We start from the raw sequence: 23,809 nt of genomic DNA, 5'->3' as shown, positions 1-23,809 counted from the left end.
GGCAGAAATATTCTGATTGACCATATATGAAGTCTTTACATTTACATGAATATTTATTTCTCTATAAATCCAAGGCTCTCTGCCAGGCAATCTGGGGAAATTATAATCCATGAACCTCTTGCTTTCAAGGAATACAAATAGTTGAAATATATCACAGTGAGTGAATGGTACTATTAAGAGGCTAGAGGAAGGCTTGCACTTCTTCTTCCTATCCTGATCTCCCATCTTATATCATTTATAGATAAATTAGGGGAAATAACTTGACTCAGAGGATTCAGAAATACCTGTGTCATCAGTGCCTGTTTAATACATCATTATTTTCAAAGCTCACCGGTAACAAGTTTTTTGGAAACTGAATTTACACTCACTTCCCACCTACCCCCAGATATGTTAAACTATATTACAGTGATTAATAGAGCCTCTCTTGATAATTAGATTCTCTAGAAATTTCCCAGGCTCCTCTACTTTGCCTCCATATTTAAAGGAAGTGTGCTTGAAAAGACTAACGTCTTAATATCTTATTTTTACCTTCCCTGGGAACAAGTACTGGATGTTAACTGTCCCTCTAACCTGTATTTAAGGCTTCATTTGCCTTTGAGCCTATTCATTTCTTCTTGCAACTCTTTAAAGAATTTTTGACTTATTTTCCCACACATGATTAACTGTGTGCCTAGACCCAGTTGATGTAAACTGAGGCAAGCAATTAGTGCCTTGCCTTTCCTCCTTATAGACACTGGGGGGCACCAGATTGATGGAAGGGGGAAATTTTCATTTCTACATAGGTATGAAATGAAATGTGTTGTTTCAGTCGGATCTTTATTAAGCAAATTAATATAGTATCAGTATTAAGTGTTAGTAAGTTATAAAGACAAAATAAAAACTAGTGCAATGAATACCAAACTACCTCTGCTTTTTTTTTTTTAATCCTTTTCACTCTTTAATATCAAGAATTCTGGGGGTGCCCGGCTTGCTCAGTCGATGAAGCTTGCAACTCTTGACCTTGTGGTTGTAGGTTCAAGCCCCACACTGGGTATGGAGATTGCTTAAAAATCTTTAATTAAAAACAAGCAAACAAAAGGAATTCCAGTTCACTGGGAATATGGTAAATAATGGACACTATTGCAATTTATACTTCTTTTTTTATTTATTTTTTTTTAATTTTTATTTATTTATGATAGTCACAGAGAGAGAGAGAGGCAGAGACACAGGCGGAGGGAGAAGCAGGCTCCATGCACCGGGAGCCTGATGTGGGATTCGATCCCGGGTCTCCAGGATCACGCCCTGGGCCAAAGGCAGGCGCCAAACCGCTGCGCCACCCAGGGATCCCTATACTTCTTTTTTTAAAGTAGATTCCATGTCCAGTGTGGAGCCCAATGTGGGGCTTGAACTCACAACCCCAAGATCAAGACCTGAACTGAGATCAAGAGTCGGATGCTCAACTGACTGAGCCACCCAGGTGCCTCAGTTCACACTAATTTTAAATCAGAAAAGAAGTCAGTTTATCAGTTTATCAGAAACTGATAAAAGAAGTGAGAGGACTGGTTTTAAAAGTAGCTGCAGTTCAAAACAATCATGAAAACCATTTAAAAAGAGGATGCCTGGCTGGTTCAGTAGGGAGCATGTGACTTTGATCTTGAGACTGTGAGTTCAAGCCCTGTGTATAGTATAGAGTTTGCTTAAAATTAAAAGTATTACACTGTAGGTTAACTAATTGGAATTTAAGTAATAAAACTTTAAAAAAGAACCTTTTGAAAAGAGAAGGCATTTTTGTGTGAAAAACTAGGTTTTCATCTTTTCATATTTGTACTATATTTTGTATTTGGCACATTTGCATTTAAAAAGTAAAAGAATGAATTCTGAGTTTCTTATGTGTTCCAGAATGGATTATCTCCACTGCACATGGCCACACAAGGGGATCATTTAAACTGCGTCCAGCTTCTCCTCCAGCATAACGTGCCCGTGGATGATGTCACCAATGACTACCTAACCGCCCTGCACGTGGCTGCCCACTGTGGCCATTACAAAGTTGCCAAGGTTCTCCTGGACAAGAAAGCTAACCCCAATGCCAAAGCCCTGGTGAGTGGCTCAGCCAACAGGTCCAGCCCATGTTGTCTTGCTGACAACATGCTGCCTCCACATGTGAAGGGATTACTTTGAGGAGATAAAAATAAAAGGTCTAATTAAGTAGAATATACTTCTTATCAAATTTGTCAAATATCCTTTAAAGAAACAACCTATTTCTGACATGAACAAGACTGATGTGGCTAACTCGTTAATCTCTTTATGGTCACACTGGTGAATCTCTTACAGAAATAAGACCCAAAGACTGTGTAAGTATAAAAAAGACTCAGGTGGTCCCACTTATCTTACTGAGGGTAAAGTTATAATTATGTGACTTAAAATTTTCTTCTAAACTCTAAAAACATGAGGCAAAATAGTTAAAAAAACATTCTCTTAAACATCAACAGTCTAGGAAATTGTGAGCTGAAATTTTGTATAATGTGTACCATGTAAGTTAATATATGGCCTTTCAACTCTTTTTCCTTCTGATAAAAATGAAAATTTGGGTCTGATTTTTGTCTTCACTCCTAAAATAATGTTATTTTAACCCTTAGCTGTACTGTAACTTGATTTTCTTAGCAAGATGGTGTTTTTGTCTTTGGAAAAATAAATTACCCCAATTTGGTAAGCTGTTTAAATTTAGTTCAGAATAGGTACTCGTGTTTAGGAAAAAATCAGTCACTGAATGTTAGGGAAAACATGTGAGTTTACTAGGAATTTTGAGGTAAAGGCTGTCATCCGACCAACGATTTAGGAAGGGTCACTGTTCCTTTCCAACTGGTGCTGTCTCCCTGTCTAAATGGATCCCCAGCTCCTCTGCAGCTCTGTGGGCAGGAGACATGAGGACTGAGGAACACTCTGACCCCAGCCTGTCATTGTCACTCTAAAAGCTTTTACCACAGCAGCATTTCAAGAGCTGTTGACCTGCCCAGTGTATCAGACATATCTTTGAATTCTGAGAAGGGAGGAAAAGAAATTAGCCATCATGACTCATTTTTCCATGCAAGAAAAAAAAAAGCCTTAAGACAGGGTGTGGACATTCACTCTCATTTTCCTCTGCCTCTAAAGATTTCACAACATGTGAAGGTTATAGCCAGTCATCCTGAGATGGACTATAGCCAGGTGAATGGTCTCGGGATGGCTATGGAAGCACCTGTAGTGACATTGATGCGAGCTTTTATACTCTAGAGTCCTTTGTGGCCACTGAAAAATGCTCCGTGGTCTCAATTACAGGCAGTACCATTGGGAGGTCATTTGTTAAAAAGCAGATTCCTTTATTAGATTAAATACTAAAGCAAATGATCCAGATAACATTGGGTTGTTTCCTGCTTCCTTGGAGTTAGCAGTTATTTGAAACTTAAAACTGTAAAGGATGAAAACGTTCTAGAAACTGGTCTCGTAGGTGCCCTAAAATGCAGCAGAGAATACTGAATGGCATCGGCAAAGTTTTGGCTTGAGGACAAATGTTTGGGCCCAGTTGTTTTTAGTTTGTATTTGAAATGAGATTGGAGGAGGGAGGGACAGATTATCTGGAAGAGTGAATTCCAAAATAAAATAATCTAAAAAAAAAAAATGCTAGCAGGAGGCTGTGACAAAAATTCACTTCCTGTTCATGATCACCAGAGTACTGTGGATTTCTAGGAGCAGTGAGACTACCTACGCTTCCAGAAAACAATTTGCATTCTGTTTAACCTCTCATTGTCCAAATCCTTAAAGAACATCATGTTGCAAACATTTTCCCTCACTCAGAGGAATTGGATTTCAGTGGCTTGCAGTCACGTACTTCTGTGTCCTTGTCCTCTCCAGAATGGCTTTACCCCTCTTCATATTGCCTGCAAGAAGAATCGAATTAAAGTAATGGAACTCCTTCTGAAACACGGTGCATCCATCCAAGCCGTAACCGAGGTGAGGGGAGTAGGAGTTTAAGGGTTCCTAAGGCCATATGAGGGTACAGTCCCAGAGCCATCCTTAATGAGCAGCTAGTTTTGCCATGTGTGTGGGTGCCACTGAACCCTCACCCAATGGGCTGCAAGTCCAGAGAACAGACAGGTGGTAGAGGGGGATGAGTGCAAACACATCATCCAAAACACCCGCTCCATACGCAGGGGCAAATGGTGCCATAGCTGAAAGTGTCATTTACATGAAATCCTATAATGCAGTGCTTCTCAAGTGGGGGCAATTTTGCCCCCCAGGGGACATCTCACAATGTCTGGAGGTATTTTTAGTTGTGACAACTGGACAGTACTACTGGTACCTAGTGGCTAGAGGTCAGATGCTACTGAATATTTTACAGCATATAGGCCAGCCCTCTACAACAAAGAATTATCTGGCTCAAAATGTCAGATGTGCCAAGGTTGAGAAACTCTGTATAACACCACCTCCTGGGTGTTTGTAAACTGAACATTTCTCGTTCTAAAAATTCAGAATTAATGAAACACAGAGTTCCTAAAGTTGAAAAAGGAGTAGCTCTGGGCTTCTTTTGTACAAACTGGCATGGAACTCAGAGAAATGTTCCTCCAGGATCAGTGCTGGGCCTGCAACACAGCAAACCAAGCTTGGCATCAGCCACTCCAGACTCTCTAACTCTACCCCACCCCAGCACTCTGTTCTCCATAAATTCCAGGCACAGCACTTCCCTAGACTGGACATCCTTTCATTCACCTCCCAATCTCTGTACTGTCCATACATCACCCCCTCTTGGCTCAGCTAATCCTACACATCCTTCAGGATGGGATATGGGGCTATCTTCTCCCAGAAATCCTTTACCACCTGGCCTGGTCTAGGAGCTCCTCCTCAGAGTACCTCTTTCTGTGCCAATTTCCATCAAACCACTTATCCAGCTGGTTTACTTATGACCGAGAGTCATAAGGCCTCACCTGCCCCCAGAAAGGACAGGCCCTGTTAGGGCAGGCCTGAGTCTTACTGGTCTGTAGATGCCAGCAACACAGTGTAGGCCATTCAGTAAAGGCTTGTTGAATGCATCAATAAAGCATTTGAAGTAAATATAAAATGTGAGATCTAGCCCAGTGACTATTGTTGTGCCCCAGTTTATCTGCAAATGAAATATTTGCCTTGATTTGTAATACGGTTTTAAAAATATTAAATGGTTGAAAATATTCATACTGATTTGCTCTTTAGTCACTCTTACGGCTTTATTATGGGACCTATTATTTTAAAACCTTATTCTCGGTGCATGGCAACCGTTTTTAAAGGTCAGAATGGGCTCTGAAATAATTTTTTTTTTGACTGATGTTTGACTAAATATCCCAAGATGTCAGCCACTGAGAAGAGCCTACTGCCAGCCCTGTGCTCCCTCAGAGCTTTCAGAGGCCCGTGGATCAAGACGAGGGCTTGGCCCTGCACACGTTCTAATGACTCCCCCTGCTGATGGGAAAAAAAGTGCCAAATTACAATACAGTTCTTTTCTCCAATTTTCCTCAATTCCCACTATTTGAAAGCGGGTCAACCAGAATTCTTTCTTTTCTGCCTTTTACCTCACTTCTATTAGGCCGAACTCCTTTCACGTATTTTTTTTTTTTTTTGGACATTTCTCAAATTTCTGTTGAGATTGGTATCTCCTTCTCACTCTCTTAAACACACACACACACCCATATTGGCTTTTTCTAGCCATATTAAGTATTTTTACCAAATTATGATGTTCATGCTGCAAGTGGAATGAAATTCTAAAAAATTATAAATGGCATCATTTCACATAAAAATCACAAGTATATGGGTGTGTGTGTATGTAGGATTTGAGACAAACAGAACATTTAAAATCTAGTTTAGCATTTAAGATCTAGTATTATTTGCCATAATCATGTCACTTTAATTTATAATATTCATCAAGTTAAAAATTAAATGATTAAAGCTATTAATGCTGATTTGCTCATTTATTAGAAGGTTGGCCTTGTGTTAAGTACCATGCTCTTTCATGTATAATGTAATCAGTTGATTCTTAGTGCATGGGAATCATCTTTAAAGACCAAATTAGGATCTGAAATAAAGTCAACTTTTGTGCATGTGTATGTAATCACATGCACCCCCCCTCCCAAACACACACACACACACAGTTATATGGATAAAGAAGCTTTGGTAGCAAAGGGGAAGAAAGCTTCAAGTCATTTTTCTCTAATTTTTTCTCATTGATCTTTATAAAATATATGAAATCTTTCTTCCTTAGTGGATATGACATAATCACTGAACCTGCTTTAAGGAAATGATGATTATGTACTGATACATTTATCTTATAGAATCTGTGGCCATAGTAGGCAATGGCCTGATAGCTTCTGATCTGATCACTCCATTGGTTATGTTATTAAGGTGTGTGGGTGGGTAGATAAATGGATGGGTGGGTGGATGGATGGAACACAGGCAGGGAGGCTGGTGGACAAAACCTTTTTATGATAAAATCACAATCTAACACGTTGCTCTTTTCTTCCTAGTCGGGCCTTACCCCAATCCATGTTGCTGCCTTCATGGGGCATGTAAATATCGTATCACAACTAATGCATCATGGAGCCTCACCAAACACCACCAATGTGGTAAGTACCCTTTTAAGAAAGTAGGTCCAATTATGAGTAAGAAATAATTTAAGACACTGATGAAGATTACTCTTATTTACTTATTTTTTATTATAATTAAATTAATTACTATTTACTGTGACTGCTTAAAAGGATAAAATTTTACAATAACAGTGGTTTCCTTTACTTCAAAGGCAAGATCCATTTAATCACTAGCTGGTCACAAATTGTTAGGAATTAGGGTTGTGTGCATTGACCTCACAGATATGTTACTTTTGGGTATTATGCTCTTAAAAAATCACCTTTGTGGAGGGGAAGTTTTTTCTTTTTTTCTTTTTTCTTTCTTGTTCTTTTTTCTTTCTTTTTTTTTTTTTTTACAATAGAAGCATTTAAGAAATATTTCACATTGAGGCTCAAAACTATCATTACTGTAACTTCAAGTAAATTCAAAGTAATTTTTCTCTTTAATATGCTTAACCATGTTCATAGCAAATCCCTATTCATAGATTATTGGATGGTATTATTTTCCCACTCTAATCATTGCTCTACAGAACCATGAGACTCATTTCAGAGTAAGTATTGAAGAAGCGACTTATCACCCTAGATCTACACATGGCATTTGACATTATTTTATAGGACTTTAAGTTTGACATCGTAGTAATATTAGCATAACAGATCACAAGCAGAAAAACAAGCAGGTAGGCCTGGGACTCAGGACCACCAAAGCAGTAAAAATCAAATGAACCATATCCTGGCACAGAAAGAGCAAGCCATAAGGTCCTGCACATTCACCCTGTGAGTGGGCCTCAGTAAGGCTCTCTTCTTCTGGGAGCCCCAATCAACACAACCACAAGAGAGGAACAGGCCAGCTTCTCAACTGACACATAACCTTTTCTGTTACTAATGCCAGAGAGAGAATATCTCCCTTCATAAAGAGAACCCTGGATAATATGGTAAACTATACCCCAATGCCTTTCCAGTAAACATAGTTAACAAGTTACATGTGAAATGTGTCTTTGTATATCCTTCCATGGAGGCAGATATCCTGTAAAGCAAGGTTTTATTCATTAAAGGAATTTTTAGGTGGGTATCACTGGTGTGAGAGAATATATTTGATTTCTATGACTTTTTGTTTCCATCTCCCCATGTTTTCTATGTTGTTTCCATTTTTTATTAAATCAATGAATGGAAATCTGAATTAAATTCTCTGGTGAAAATGAAGGCATGGTCAGGGTGGAGGAGTCCAGTGACAAAGGAAATGGCTCCATGGGAGATTGTCCAAAGACCAGGATACTAGTCTGCTGAAGTAAAGCAGAGAGTGCAAACCAGCATCCACCAGCCAAGTCTGGACCTCAGGGGTATCTACATTGCCCTTGCAGATTTGGGTTTTTATATTTTGTTCTCGTTGCAATTTGTATTGTGTGGTCCAGGTATAAGAAGTATACACAAATATCCAAACTGACACTGCTTTTGAAAACTACAAAGGTGTGCCAAGACCTGGCTGGCATCCTGCCCAGCTACCGAAGCAGTCTTCAGTGTCAGGTGGCTGTGGCCTCCCTTGAGCAAGGTGTGGGGCTCTCTCGTGGAGCACTCCCCAGCTGCCCTTCTCCGCTCATTTCCTCTCCTGCTTGGCTCTCGGGGGATTCACCTTTCAAGCCCTGGGAACCCTGCCACATGGAGCAACACTTCTGATGTTGCCAGAGACTGGACTCCCCAGTGTTAAACCAGTTCTTCCATCATGAATCTGGTGGATGTGAGCTTCTTGTGTTTTGAATTTCCTATCTTTCCTCATTTTCAACAAGGAAATGCTTAGGACTATTTTTTACTTAAAAAAAAAAAGCCCTCCATCACAAGCTTTATGCAAATAAAACATGCCACCCTTCTTTAGAACTGCCGTTAATTACCTTTGGCTCCTGTTCCCCAGAGAGGAGAAACAGCACTGCACATGGCAGCTCGATCTGGCCAAGCCGAAGTCGTGAGGTACCTGGTACAAGACGGAGCTCAGGTAGAAGCGAAAGCCAAGGTATGTGCAACACATGAAAGCATGTGCTGTTGAGGGAAAAACGCTTGGTTTTATTAGAACCTTTAAACACATGCATGCTCTCTTCCAGGGATACTTTTATAAAGTAATGACAAAAGTCTCTATCCATGTGATATTGTAAAAAAAAAAAAAAAATACCTACACATTTGTCCATTCAATTATTTTACAAAATTAAATGGAACAAGAACTTAGTTCCAGGAAGAACTCTGTGTCCTTGGCATGTTGCTAGCCCCCTAACAGAATTGGAACCAAACCTAGCCTTGGTCCAGAGTTCTTCACACTCCATACAGAAGGTCTTAGACACAAAGCTTCTAGAAATAGCATAATTCAGATGCATGATTCAACTCTTTTGGTTGACTTACGTGTCATTTGTCACAGCCATAAAAGGAAAAAGGAGCTCTCCTTTTTCTTCACAAGTTGTGAAGCCATAAACCCTGAGAGTTGAACTGGAATGGTTTCAGGGATTTGCCTTCACTTAGAGTTGGAGTGCTTCATCCTCTGCCTGGTATTTAGCTTCTGGAAGAAACCCACTTATCTGTCACTATTGAGACGGGTAGTTGGTGGTCTGCTTATCAAAATGGCAATTCAGGTCAGGAATCGTAAATAAATATGTAAATGCCTTAACCATGTAATCTAACCTTCACATATAAATATACATTTATTTGCCATCTATTTACATGGACTGCAATTTCTAGCTTCAGGTAAAGAGAAAACAAGACATGTATGAAACAATTTGCATGCAAATCATTTCTGGACTTTTATAATATTCCCCCAACATATTTAGCTGTCTCACCCAGATCTAATTTGAGCACAATTGTTTTATTTTTTTATCAACTTTTATCAAAGCTCTCCAAAGCTTTCAACTTAGTATTCTTAGGGGAAAATTAAGCCTTCCCTTTAATACTCATATTTTACCTGCTAACATATTGTGTGATTGTATAATTAAAGTAATGAGTGTGAATATAGCACAAAGTAGTAATGTAACTAGTACAAACATACTAATGTGGAAACAAACACAACTAGATCATAGTGAGCATAAAATCTGCGGATGAGCACAAAGGTTGTACCATTCTGAGCAGCAGACACACACTTGGAGTGTCCACTGTACTGTGGGGCCAGTTGGTGGATTTTACAGAGAATTTTGGACACCAAGGTCAGCAAACTTTCTCTGAATAGAGCCTGAGAGTAAATATTTTTAGGCTTTGCCAGACACACCATCTCTGTCACAGCTGCTCAGCTCTGATGTTCTGGAGCAAAAGCAGCCATAGACAATACTACATAAGCAAGTGGGCACGTCTGTGTTCCAATAAATCTTTATTTACAAACTCCAGCAGCAACAGGATTTGGCCCCTGGATTGCAGTTTTCTCATTTCTGATCTAAAGATCTTGGTTCAATCTACTTAATCAGTAGAGTAGAATGGATTAGAAAGGCTGTACTTAACCATGGATTACAGGAAACCTCACATTTTCTGAGTGTTGTTAGTTATACATCAAGCATTGTATCAAAGGAATGGTTTCACCCATAAGCTGAAATGGAGGACAGAATTTATGGTCCTTATTTCATCAAGGAAGCAGTAAGTATCATGATTAAGAACCTGACTTCCTCAGCCAGACTGCCTGGGTTTGAATCTTGGTCCACCATTTACTGTGTAATATTGGGCAAATTATTTAACATATCTATGGGCACATTTCTTTTTCTAGTTTCTTCATACAAAAACTGAGAATACTGATAGTTGCAAATGATAAGACTGGTGAGCTGATTAATGAATTAATGTAGATGGAGTACTTAGCACAAAGCCTAGGACATGTAGGTGCTCAGCAAATGGTTAGTGGTGGTGGTGACAGTAGTAGAATTAGAGATCTTTCTGTGGCAATTATATATTTCTGGTATTCTTCTTCCTGGGGCTCCTCCAATTCCTCTTATAGTTCCTACATAGATCCTCTTACTTTGGCCTTGACCCTCATCCTACTTAGCTTTTCAAAGCTGACTTCTGTACTCCAGCCTCTTCTCTGTACCTTCTCTATATAAAGTACTTATCTGAATTTCTTCACACTCAAGTGTGGGATTTCCCTTTGGATGGCCACCAAAGGGCATCTTTGGGAAAACTAGGAAAAGATGCTTCTCCCCCCTTGGGGATAAGACCCTCAGGATACAAGATTTAGTGCCTCATGGATGGGGGTGAATTGTGATAAGGTGCCCTTCTGCAGATGCAGCCCATGCCAGGATGTACAGCTTTACAAGCAGAGGGTAGGCTAGCTTTCAGTCCTCTTGTCTGGGAGCCTTCATGCAAGTCTATACCTGGTAGAGGTATAATACCTTTTCCAGTTATTTGAGTTTTACTAGGATGTATCCCCTTTCTCCCAATAAAGGAACCAGTAGAAATTAAATTTTTGGTAAAGTATGGCAGGTGGTAGTGAGGAAAATTTATGGACAGAGCTGCCTTCCATACTTTTCATACTAATAGGTAACTCAAAGGTATTTACAGTGCTCTGATCCACCATCTCCATATTTCTGAACATTAAAGATAAATGAGATGGCTTGACTCCAAGAGTTGAATGTAGCCTCTGATACCAGGCCAATTTTGCTGAATATTTCACACTGTCACCATTATTTTCTCATCTAGTCAGCCTTGTATTTCTACCTTGCCATTTAGGATGACCAAACCCCACTCCACATTTCTGCCCGACTGGGGAAGGCAGATATAGTACAACAGCTGTTGCAGCAAGGAGCATCTCCAAATGCAGCCACGACTTCTGGGTACACCCCACTCCACCTTTCGGCCCGAGAGGGACATGAGGATGTAGCTGCATTCCTTTTGGATCATGGCGCATCTCTATCTATAACAACAAAGGTATGGAAGTGATTCTTGGAATTCTTCTGTGTTTCCCTAAATTCCATCCTCCTTATAACTCCCAGCACAGCAATAGGTACAAAGCTATATAACACCATCGATACTTGAGATCCCAGGGTAGTCATGAACATGGTCAACAAAGCCTTGGTGGGGGTGGGGAACAGTATAACTTGGGGTATGTGTGTTTGTCTCGAGTTTCTCAGTCCATTATCTTCTAATGAAGCATCATTGACATCTAGAGTCAGATGTTTCCTGCACATTATATGATAGATTTAAATGGTGGTTTAAAAACATAGCCATAGATCTCTCTTGCTGAGTCCAAGTATACAAATTACTTTCAAATCAGGAGGTGAATTTTTCTTGGGTTATTTTTGTTTGTTGTTATTCCTATGTTTCTGTTGTCTTGTATAATCTTTAAAATCTCAACTCTGATGCCTTAGAGCCATGACCAACCACTCAGTTGCTCTGTAGGTGCAGATTGCAAAATTTAGAGCTCACCTTTTGGTGTTACTATGTACACCTAGCAAATGTGATAGAAAGGTGAATTGTCCTATGACATGTCTTAGAAAGTAGAAATGGGTGTTTCACTCTCTTATTTGGGTGTAGAGAAGTGTGATCAATGCACAAGGCAATTACAATAGTTGGAAATACTTGGGAAACTATCTGAATAAATGATCATGACTGCCTCAACTCCCACCCACTGCCCTGAAATTCTCTAGGCTCTTCAGTAGAGTTGAGATGCACAGTCTCTCATTTAATATGTGAAACAGAGTAATAGCTGATGAGGTTTTGAGTGTCCTAGCCCTTCCACCATACCAGCTGCCCATTGGCTCTAATTGGCTTTAGTCTCATGAGGCCAAATGTACTGATGACGCTTCCACTGCTGACTCATGCTTAGGACCCTCCATAATAGTATATAGTGCATGCCCGGACCCTTGTGGGAGTAGGTAGCACGCGAGAGCAGCTACTCAACTCTGAATGCCCAACTCTTGCATATTTATTGGGCTAGGATCATGTTTATTCAGTTCACCTGTGGTAGCTAAGATGAGAGACTCTTTGACTTCCACCCCTGAGGATGGGAACATGCATAAAGATATGTATATATACGCAAAAATTGGAGAAGAGGGTGAGAAAGGCTCCAGTCTGGTGATACAAGATTATGGAGGGTCCAGACTTTTCTGGATTTTCCCAAGTTCTCCAAATCCAAATTGGGCCTGAGACCTAGTAGCCTATTCTTCCTAAAATGTGAAATCCCAAAATAGCTCTAGGATAAACCCCAGATTCAGCTCTCCACCTTCATCCTGGCCTGAGTAGCCCCAGAATTTGTGGCATGTTGTGGCTCAGTCAACAGAGAGAGAGTAAATATTCTGCTCCTCCTTGTTGATAAGGAGACTCGAGCTGTTCTCTTCCAGTGTTTATCCTTAAATGCAGGCTTAACTGTTCTTCATCATTAGAATAATTCATCAGTTTCAGGAAAGTGATGCCTTTGTATCATTTGTTGTTCATTATTTTTATGTTTCTTTATTCAGAAAGGATTTACTCCCCTTCACGTGGCAGCAAAATACGGGAAGCTAGAAGTAGCTAATCTCCTGCTACAGAAAAGTGCCTCTCCAGATGCTGCTGGGAAGGTATGGAGCTGACCACCCTATAGGAGGCCACTTCCACGGTAACAAAACAAGCACTTGCTGCTTCACCAGCAGCCATCTAAATTATCACTAGTCCAGAATTAAGTCTCATAGGATGAAGATCACTTGGGAGATAGGAAGTGAATGCTGGGGTCCAAGCATTGTGGAAACTGGAATATAGATTATACTCTGTGTTGAACCCAAACTAATCCCATTTCCTAAATCTAGGCCTCTGGTGTTAAGACACTTTTGACTCTGGTTGTTGTTTCTGCACGTGTTTTCAGAGCGGGCTAACTCCACTGCATGTAGCTGCACATTACGATAATCAGAAAGTGGCCCTCCTGCTTTTGGACCAAGGAGCCTCACCTCACGCGGCCGCAAAGGTACCTGGGATTGGCCAGCCTGGGGAGGCTGACAGGCAGTGTCCACCGATCTCTGTGTGCACCCACTTGGCTGCTCACGTTGCACCTTACACCACCAGTCACAGAAATCTAAGCTCCTCGGGAATCTGTGCCCTCAGCTATTCGGTCAAGTGGTGTAGTAGATGCTCAATAAATCCTCACTTGCCAGTTGATTCTCCTTAAAAATCCAGGACTTCCTGGGGCCCATGGAGGAAAAGAAGTTGATGTCCTATTCAGCCCGATTAAAAACATAAGCACAGCCTGAGGTAGTAAGGAAGTCGGATTTGTCACAGTTATAAAACATGTGTTATATTTTCCTGGCCATAAAACATTGCCTTCAAGTCGTTTATTTCTGCTCAATAAAATAGGTTGGGAGGTTTTATTTATATGATTTTATTATTCCTAAGGGGAATCTTTATTCCTCTTGTTGGGGCATTTTTGAACAGTAGACAACCCACATTTATTTCTGAGAAAAGAGATACATAGAGTATACAGCTTCCTAATTATCCTGGTATTCTGATTTGTGAGGCAGTCCATAAAGACGAGCTTACTTTTAGTACACTTGCTGTTGTTGGGCAGGTGGCTATGATCTAAGAAAACTGGAATGATACAAACTACAACTTAATGCTGTCCAGTGCTTTTACTGAATACTGTTGTTGTTGAAGGAACTTTTAGCACTTTTGAGCTTTCTACATCTTTGGGGGTTTTTTACTCTCCCATTTGGAAGCAGCTATAGCACTTAACATTAGAGTTTACATTAAATCTGTTGTAATCAAATCTGAGCAGGCAGTTCTAGATTATTTGGAGACCTTAAGAGAGAAAGTTTTTAGGAATCTTCTTTTAGAGAGTAGGTTATCTTTGACAAGTATTTCTCCTCAGAGCCTCTTTTCCTATATGTCTTAATTATCTCCTGCCTCATCCTCTCCAGAATTATGCCAGTGAAATCTGTAATTCAGAATCATACCCCTAAATTTGCTTTTCATTTAAATGTGGCTCTCTCCTCATAGTTTCTGGTCCTGGTGAACATTTTTTTCTATTATAAAGCCATACGTGACTTTTGGTAAAGCTTTATATTTAAACAACAACAACAACAAAAATTTGAATAGCAGCATTATTCCCAAGAGCCAAAAGGTGGAAGCAACCCAAGTGTCCTCTGAAGAATGAATGGATAAATAAAATGTGGTGTATACATACAATGGCATATTATTCAGCCTGCAGAAGGAAGGAAATTCTGGCACATGCTATCACATGAATGAGCATTGAAGACACCATGCCGAGTAACTAAACCAATTACACAAAAGGACAAATATTGTATTTCAGTCATATAGAGACAGAAAGTAGAATGCTGGTTGCCAGGGGCCCAAGGGTAGGAGGATTGGGATTTCATGTTTAATGGATAGGGTTTCAGTTTGAAGCTGGTTGGTGGTAAGGCTGGAGAACAATGTGAAATGTACTTAATGCCATTGACCATGCACTTAAAAATGGTGACAGTGGTAAGTTTTATCTAATGTATATTTTACCACAATTTAAAAAATGGAAAAAAATTACAGTGAAATTTAATGATTGTCTATTTCATTTCAGTGTATTTTAATATCCTTCTGAGCCTGGGCCACTAACAGTAAACCCAGGTTCTTGGTAGGCAACCACTAAATAACAAGCAAACTCTTCATTCCTTACATGAGAGTAATAACTTTGAGACAACTAGTGCCAAGCGGTTTAGGATTGAAAGAGTCATAAAGTAGTAAGTGAAGCAAAATGAGTGCAGTCCACCCTTCCATCCATCCATTCTGTCTTTCAGTCCACGAATAACTGAAATAGGCCAGTAGTTGATGTATTCCTGCTTTATATTTGTCAAACAAGACCTCATGTTTCCATGTCTGCAAGACATCTTTAACAAAGAGTAGAGAAGCAGCCCTTTAGTCTCAGGCATAGCTTTTACAGCCAATCGGACACAGGCTTTTCTAACGAAATGTTAATTCTTGCTGCTGTTAATTCTTGCTGCCGCAGCATCCTTGCTTAGTAGGAGCCTCAGTCATGCCATCTGTGCCACATGTCCAATCATCCCCACTTTCTGGGGCAGTGAACCTTATCAGGAGCTTCTTCTAGACTTTGATCCTAAGCAAAGCCATTTCATCAATTAGAGATTGGCTTCATCTACTAGAAAACACCTAGCTACAGTTTAAGCTGATGAGGCTCCATTTTTCTCATGTTATAAACAGTCTGGAGGTGGACAGTTGCTGGCGTTAGGTCAGTGTTTCCAGAGTGTTAAGGGAAGTTCTATGTGTATTTTTTTTTAACCTTCCTTTGAGAGATTGCTGTTGCTCAGACTGCCAGGCCCTCTTTTTAAGCAACCAGCAGGAAAGAAAGTCAGACAATAGGGCATTTCCAGAAGCTCCACCTACCCATTTCTCCTTACATCTCAACGGCCACTCCTTCCTGCAAGGGAAGCTAGGAAGTGTAGTTTTCAGTGGGGCCCAATGCCAAGGCTCTTTTATTAAGGAAGGAGGGAAAATGGATATAGCATAGGCAAATAGCCTCCTGGGTCCCAGGGAAGCTTTGGCATTTCTGAAAATGAGTGACAGAGCCTCAGTAAGGCACGATTTGAGCATGTGACTATGATGGCAGTGGCTTCAGTGAACTCTTCCTCTATTCTTGTGCTCCTTTCTTAGGGTATGTGATGCTTTCTTGCCTTTTCTTCTCTTTTGTAGAATTGTGAACATATCTTCTTACTCATACATGTCTTAGAAACACGGTGTGACTTTGTAATGGGGGAGGAGGAGGGAAGGTGCTGAAAAAGTAGATGGGCTTCTGTAATCCATTTTAGCCAGATCTATTTCCTGAGGCAGGGCCCAGCACTAAAAGGAGGATTGGCATGAATTCAGGCATAACCTGGGCACTCATAGAAGGGATAATGAGCCTTAACTTGTTACTTATCAGATATCTCTTCCACAAAATATGCAATGTATCTATTGATACTGAGATTGTGAAATTTCTTAGAAAAATATAAAGAATGATATAAATATATTACTTTGAGTCATTTAAAATTGCATTTCCTTTTGTTTTCCTCTTGAAATGCAAAAGCACACATGGCTTCTACATCAAGAGGAAAAAAGTATTTAAGATGATTCTGTAGCTGAATCTCTCACTGTTTTGTTTCTCTTCTGATAAATGAGGGTAACCAGTAAGAATCATTTTTACTTTCCAGAAATTAAAAAGCACTTAGGGAATTTAGAAAATTTCTTATAGGTCTCAAGTTGAACTATTTGTTTGCTATTTGAAATATGTTTTAAGTGTTTCTGAGATGAGCTTCCCATTCTAAAATAATACCATGAATTGTTTTTCCCTTGCTTTATATTTTCCTTCATAGCTTAGGTAAGGAGCTCAGAATAAAACCCTCAGTAATAATGAGTAACTTGTCTGAAATCAGCATGCTTTACAGAGATACCAGAGCTTCTCCTGATTAGTGTTCTTTAGGGCCTAGGATTTTTGGGTAGAATGAAAAGTGATCAAGAGGATTGTCACCTCGGAGAGGACATTGACCTGCCTTCGGTAGTTGGAAGGTGACTAATGTGAAGGTTATGTCTATAGCAAAAGCAAAAAGAAATAAGATGCATGGTAAGAAGCTAAACTCAGACTATCATTCTGTTACCACTCTGATTAGCCAGTGTTAGACATATTGACTAATCAGATGTCCTATTTTAGCACTGTTTTGTGAATTTTGTCTTTTATGCAGGGTGGGGATGGGAGCAAAACAGACCTCCTCCTCCTGTCACTTGCTGTAGAGTTGGGCTCAGTCCAAAGCTCTACATTTGGCCCTGAAGGCAGTCTCTTTAGGGTGTGTCTTTGCAGAGGGACAAATGCTTCCCAGGTCAGCTGGGGTTTCCAGATGGCAATAGGTCAAAACTAAAAATAGAGATGTAAAATCTACCCTGGTCCATCCCATTAGGCAGAGGGTGGTTTCAGAAGAGTCTGGAAGCAGCATTTCCACTTGTGTGGGGTGATATCCAACAGCTTAAATCCTCTACAATTGATTATAGGAAGAGTGTCTGTCAGGTGAGACACACTGTCCTACTAGGACATGCCGATGACTTAAAATATGAGGGTTGATTGCAGTAGGCTGGCCTAGCAGTGGTGCAACAGTCCCCACTGTTCTCTGTGTTGATTCTGACCCATCTGTACTGCTTGGAAATATTGTGTCTGGTAGTTGTCTAGATTTGGATCATTTTCCCAAATATAAATCCATGAATTCTATTTTTTTCTCTACGTCTTCTTTTCCATCAAAAATCATTCCAATTTTTCATTGGCATATTTTATATAGTCAGATTCATGCCCAAGTCAAAGTATAGTCTTGTGTTTCTTTTAAATGACTGTAAGACAGGACAAGGTCCCCTACCTAGCACAAGAGACCTTTCTTTCTCAGGGCAAAGGACTCTGAAGGATCCTGAGGCACAGCTAAATTAACAACTCACCAGAGAAATTTGGGTCACCTCTACCTTGAGCGCCAAGGGTCAACCAAGATGACAATCCCAGAATGTTCTGAAAGTTCTAGTAAGCCTGACTCAAATTCCAAAGATTCTCCAGTCACCATGAGGCACTAGTAGAGATACAAGGACAGATAGGACACAATACCTGCTCTCAACTAATTTGTATTTTAGTAGGAGAAAATCAGTGTGGAAAGGAAAGAGCACCACTAAATATCCCCAGGACTTTGATTAATCAGTCAGGTCTCGGTAGGTATAGGAGAAGGAGGAGGTGAAATATTTCATGAGAATATGACCCTTGAACTGAAACTTCAGCTGGAAGATGCTGACCCCAAGGACATGGTGGGGAAAAACATTCTTGATAGAGGGAGGCAAAACAGAAACATGAGCTGTATCTTATTTGGGAAACCAGTTCGGCTGAAGCATAACATAGATACTAGGGTTTTGTAAAAGAGGCAAAGGGGCTGTGAGAGGAGGACACCTGGGTGGTCCAGTCAGTTAAGCATCCAACTCTCGATCTCAGCTCAGGCTTTGATCTCAGGGTTGTGAGTTCAAGCCCTGTACGGGGAGCCTACTTAAAAAGAAATAATGACAATAGAACAAAAGGGCTATGAGAATAGACTATAGCATCTTGACTACCACGAACATTAAATTTTTCAACTTGTTAGCAACAAAGAACCATTAAAGGTACCTTAAAGGTAGAATAATAGCTCTGGACATACCCATATTGTTTGTGTTTCCTACTTGGGCTTCCTCTCATTACCAATTTAAATAAAGCAAGTAGTTATGGAGCACCTACTAACATAACTACCTGTAGGAAAGAACTCCATATTCCTTTCAAAACCAGCAGTACTCCAATTCTCATGCGTTAATCTGTCCATAGTCTGTTTCCCCAGCTTCGGAATGTGGGAACCATGAGAGCAATGCAGTAATGACATAGCCTGATTTATCAGTTTGCTTATGTGATTTGGAATTTTTAAACCGTCGAAGAAAATCACTAGAAAGGGATGCATACTATTTGAAAGTGCGCTGCACACATTTTTATCTCGTTCCTGGGCATGTGACCAAGTGATTCGTGTTGACAGAATGGTTATACTCCGCTGCACATTGCTGCCAAAAAGAACCAGATGGACATAGCGACGACTCTGCTGGAATATGGTGCTGATGCAAATGCGGTTACCCGGCAAGGAATTGCTTCCGTCCATCTCGCAGCTCAGGAAGGACACGTGGACATGGTGTCACTGCTCCTTGGCAGAAACGCTAATGTGAACCTGAGCAATAAGGTAACGTTTCTTTTTCTCTACAAAACGTACGGCAAAAGCTTCCCTCTCACAAAGGTTGCTTAAAAAGCATGAAAAATCCAGGTCGAATCGAATTTGTAAAATATAACATTGCATAAAGATGTTTGCCAAAATGTTGTTTATCATAGCAAAAACTTTGAGAAAACATGTTTAAACAGTAAGAGAATGGTAAATCAATCATTGTAAAGTCTTACAACTGAATGACATCTAGCTGGAGAAATGAAGTCCACAAAGTTTTTCAAAATAATACGAAATTGTGTTAATTCAAAGAGCAACCCTGTTACCTCACCTGAACCTACCAAATAGTAAGTTGTAAATTGTAGCCCATTGATTTAGTCCGCAAACATTTTGGGGGCACGTCCTCCTTGCCCATCCCTGTTTTAAGTGCGAGGTTACAGATACTGGAAATAGTACTGCCTTCAGAGACTTCATTTTATTAACATAAATCTAAAGTAACTATTTTATTCAAATAGGTTGGAAAGGTTGTTAGTCTTTGTATGTAAATTGGCAGTTTCAAGGAACTCTGAGGCCTCTGTTCCCCAAATTTTTCAAACTCCTCTGCCTTCATACTTGGCATCCTCACTCTTTTTAAAGAATTTTGTGAAGCAAGGTAAAAATCCAGCCCACAACTGGCCTGAGACATCTTAATGAAGTTACTACCTCTCATTGCATATGGGTTTGCTGAACTGTTTGCCAAACTGTTTATTAATACCTAAGTTTGAGATTGACTCAAAACACAGATGTTTCTAAGTCTTCCCTTCAGATAATACAAAAGCCTGCAAGAGTGCCCCCAAATTCCTGATAATCCACACTCCCTGGATTCTTCTTTACCAGTTGGTGATAACACAGCCATAGCTCAGCTATAGGAGTAGAATTTCAAGATAGCAATAGTTTTATGATGACAAATAACAAGTAATGTATTTTTTTTCATGTATGTGGCCTATGTTTTGGAATAACCAAGGCTTTGGATCTCCTGGGTATGAATCCTAAGCCTGACTCTTACTTGATGTATAACTTTATTGGACAAGTTATGTGACCTCACTGAGCTTCAATTTTGTCCGCTAGTAAACAAAGACAAAATATTTACTTCACAGAGATGTCATCAAGATGAACTAAGATAACATTCAATACTTTCTTCTTAGGTAGAAAAGGAATAGTTGTCTTAATTTTGAACTTCTCACAATTTAGGGAAAAAGTTATTCTGCACGAATCTGAATTCCCAAGATTGTAATTTAATAAATCGTGTGGATGGAAATCATATGTAAGAGAACAGGGAAACTTTCTTTTCAGTTTTAGTATTTTGAAAATCCTTTGTGATAACTGCAGATTTTTCATATTTTCATATTTTCCTCATGTAACAGTTTGATTTTCTCATATCTTTCTTTTTAAACATTCCTTTTAGGAATGCATGTCTCTGCATTCATAGGAATCACAGAGCAATTTTGAATAGCCATTATAATCAGGATTCTTTTTTTTTTTTTTTTTTTTTTTTGAGCTTTTGAGTTTGGAGGGTTCAAAGACTATAATATAGAGACCAGGCTTATGATAATTTGCTATAAAATTCAACTTATCTTAATGAGGTAGAAGACCTGGTCTTCTCAAATTGATGTACATTCTGGCATTCACTGAGTCTATTTTAAGAGCCCAGAATACTACAGCTCACTATTCTCTCAGACACAATAGGGGCCTTAACAATGGTTAATAGGTGAATGTTTTCGGTAGATTCGATACCAAAGTACAATGTGACCTTTTTTTTTTTTTTTTTCCTTTAAAATCCTCTGGTCAAGAGACGCCTGGGTGGCTCAGTGGTTGAGGTGTCTGTCTGCCTTTGGCTCAGAGTGTCATCTCGTGTCCAGAGGTGGAGTCCCACGTCGGGCTCCCTGCGGGGAGCCTACTTCTCCCTCTGCCTGTGTCTCTGCCTCTTGCTGTGTGTCTCTCATGAATAAATATTTCTTTTAAAAAATCAAAAATAAAAAAATAAAATCCTCCATTCAACTAGTTGCTATGTATATCCAGCCTTACATTCACCTTAAAGTCATAGAAATTTTTAGACTGAGAATACTTCAGAATTCCTCAGTGTTTGCTTTGGTAGACTGGACATGAGCAAGGGAATTCTAAGGACATGTGACACAGTAAACCAAGGGCACCTGGACGTTGTCAGCCACCTTCCTGAAAAAACTTGACATGAGCAGAGATACTTCCAGGGAAATTTTAAAAAGCAGATCAGCTGGCTTCCCGTTAGCACAGCATGCTTGATTAAGTTGCAAGAATTTCACAACACCTAGAAATGGTCTAATATGAAAGCATTTGTAAATCATTGCTTCCTTTCTCAGTGCCTGTGTTCTGTATAATGCATTAAATAAGCCCTGATGTGGAAACAGAACAGGAGCAGAACTTCATTGTTCATGAGGAGTCCAGACACTTCTCTGCCAGTTTGACTTGGACGGCCCGAGTTTCTAACACCTCCCTGTCCCAACTCCCCACTTAACACTAGATTTTATTTCCTTGCTAAAAATATAAATATTAAAAAGAAAGATTTAGCTTTTGTGAAAACTGATGGTGAACTAAAACACTTCATTGCTTTTGCTTCTTCCTTTTTTTACTCATCACCAGCAGTTCCTGGTCACTTAAGGAAATGAGACCTTAAACCCCCATATGACTATGAAGTGCTAGCATTTGATTTGAGTCACCTTTTGCTTTCAATGTTCCCGCCTTCCTGCACAGATTCTGCAGATCATGAGTAGCTCCATTCCTCTGTACCGCTAATAGAATATTAAGCAGGCCTGTTGATGTTCTGAACTGGTGGTGTTCTCTTGTTTCAAGTTAAGGCCGTTTTTAAAATGAGCCATGGTTCAAACGTTATAAAGGATTAACAGGTGTCTTCTGAAGTCAAAGGGGGCTGTTTTAACCATCACGCTATTTTAAAAAAATTTTTAATGAAAATTGTGAACATAAACATAAGTTTTTCTTTATCCTATTTTACCTAGAGGTGTTTGCTTTTTCTCCTGATTTAATCATTCAGTAGATGATTAAGTGCTAGGTGCTAGACACTGGTTGTATTAAGAATAAAGATACAGTATTTGCCTCAGCAAGCTCACAGTGGTTTGAGGAAGACAGACCAGAAAACAATTTCAAGGCAGGATCATGATGCTCTTAATAGAGGTGAGCACATGGAAGGTGTGCACATAAATGTAACAGTGAGCACTCTGAGAGACAAGAGGGCCAGTGAAGCTCAGGGGAGCTGCAAGTGACTCCATGTCACCGGTAGAGTTGGTATCCCATGGGGGCAGCGTGAACAGAGACAGAGGAATGCAAGAGGGTAAGGTACCTGCCAGAAGACATTTCCCGAACTTTGCTGAGAACTGCTCAGTAAAAAAATCTTCATAAGTCTTGAAAAGTCTTTAACTTAGGATAGGTGACCATGACATTTTTATAAAATATTAGGACTAAAAAGATTTGTTTCCTCTGAAGTAGAACATGGAGGGGGTAGGGGGACAGGGGACTGAGGAGGGCACTTGTCATGATTAGGACCAGGCGATGTGTGGAAATGTTGAATCACCATCACGTACACCTGAAACTAATAGAGTGCTGTATGTTAACTAACAGGAAGGAAGGTAAAAACTTAGTAAATCAATAAAGTAGAACATGGGACCTTGTTCTCAGATTGTGTTAGCGTTTGGAGGATGCCACTTTGGACCCTAGCTTATTTTTCTTGGATTTCAACCGAATATATCCGCCCTCCTAGCCATGTTTCCTCTTTCCTCAGTTTGAGTAGGCTTCCTCCAAAATCCTGTAAACAGTATTTAAAAGTCAAGAACAAATGACTCTTCCTGAGTCCTATCATCTGTTTGAGGGAATGGCAACCTCTGATTAAATAATGTTCAGCGTCTAGAGGGCTCTGTGCTCTTGCTACTACTGCTTCTGATTCGCTCCTCTCCTCTGACCTATAGGACAGCTGAGGTTCTCATTGCATGGATGCTAGAGGAAGAGACCAAAGACTTCCAGAGCACAGAGATTAACTTCTGTGCTCATATTAAGGGAAAGAGAACAATCTGAAAGCACTAACACCAAGTTACTTTCTCTCAAATATTGTTCATGAAAAGACACTTTAACAGCTACAGAGGAGTTTTAAAGCAGAGTACAGTCTTGATGATTTTTCTTGACCATTGAAACAAGCAGGTAGCCTGCGTATTCTGGGGTAGACTCAGCTTCAAATATTCAGTCTCATTAAATACATAATACCATCTAAATGACCTGGAAATTCTCATGAGATTGGATTCCTTTTGAATTTCCCAGCCCATCTTTCTTCCCCAGAAGCAACATGCAGATATATTGATCAGCCTTGGGTATTAATATGTGATGGAGAAAATATTATCATCACATGTTAATTTATCATCATATTTAATTCATAACTACTTTTTCTATTAATTTCTGCTAATGCCAGTGCCAATGGTAACATATTGAAATTCCTTCAAGTTTTACAAAAAAAAAAAAAAAAGTCTCTAGGGTTTTTTTTTTTTTTTTTGG

General features: G+C 39.7%; 1 protein-coding gene across 21 annotated transcripts in view; it reads left to right on the top strand.

The window, feature by feature from the left end:
- The window catches only part of ANK3 (ankyrin 3), a 661,480-nt gene that overhangs the window by 502,698 nt on the left and 134,973 nt on the right, over positions 1-23,809 (top strand). For all 21 annotated transcript variants that reach the window (XM_072756074.1, XM_072756072.1, XM_072756071.1 and 18 more), the window contains 8 exons: positions 1,879-2,076; positions 3,868-3,966; positions 6,504-6,602; positions 8,506-8,604; positions 11,277-11,474; positions 13,004-13,102; positions 13,384-13,482; positions 19,067-19,264. In XM_072756074.1, coding sequence (XP_072612175.1) covers positions 1,879-2,076; positions 3,868-3,966; positions 6,504-6,602; positions 8,506-8,604; positions 11,277-11,474; positions 13,004-13,102; positions 13,384-13,482; positions 19,067-19,264 — 1,089 coding nt within the window. The remainder of the gene's footprint in view (positions 1-1,878; positions 2,077-3,867; positions 3,967-6,503; positions 6,603-8,505; positions 8,605-11,276; positions 11,475-13,003; positions 13,103-13,383; positions 13,483-19,066; positions 19,265-23,809) is intronic.

This window comes from Vulpes vulpes, chromosome 4 (assembly GCF_048418805.1).
Source record: "Vulpes vulpes isolate BD-2025 chromosome 4, VulVul3, whole genome shotgun sequence".
Classification (NCBI taxonomy): domain Eukaryota; kingdom Metazoa; phylum Chordata; class Mammalia; order Carnivora; family Canidae; genus Vulpes; species Vulpes vulpes.
This window is presented reverse-complemented; position numbering and strand designations above follow the sequence as displayed.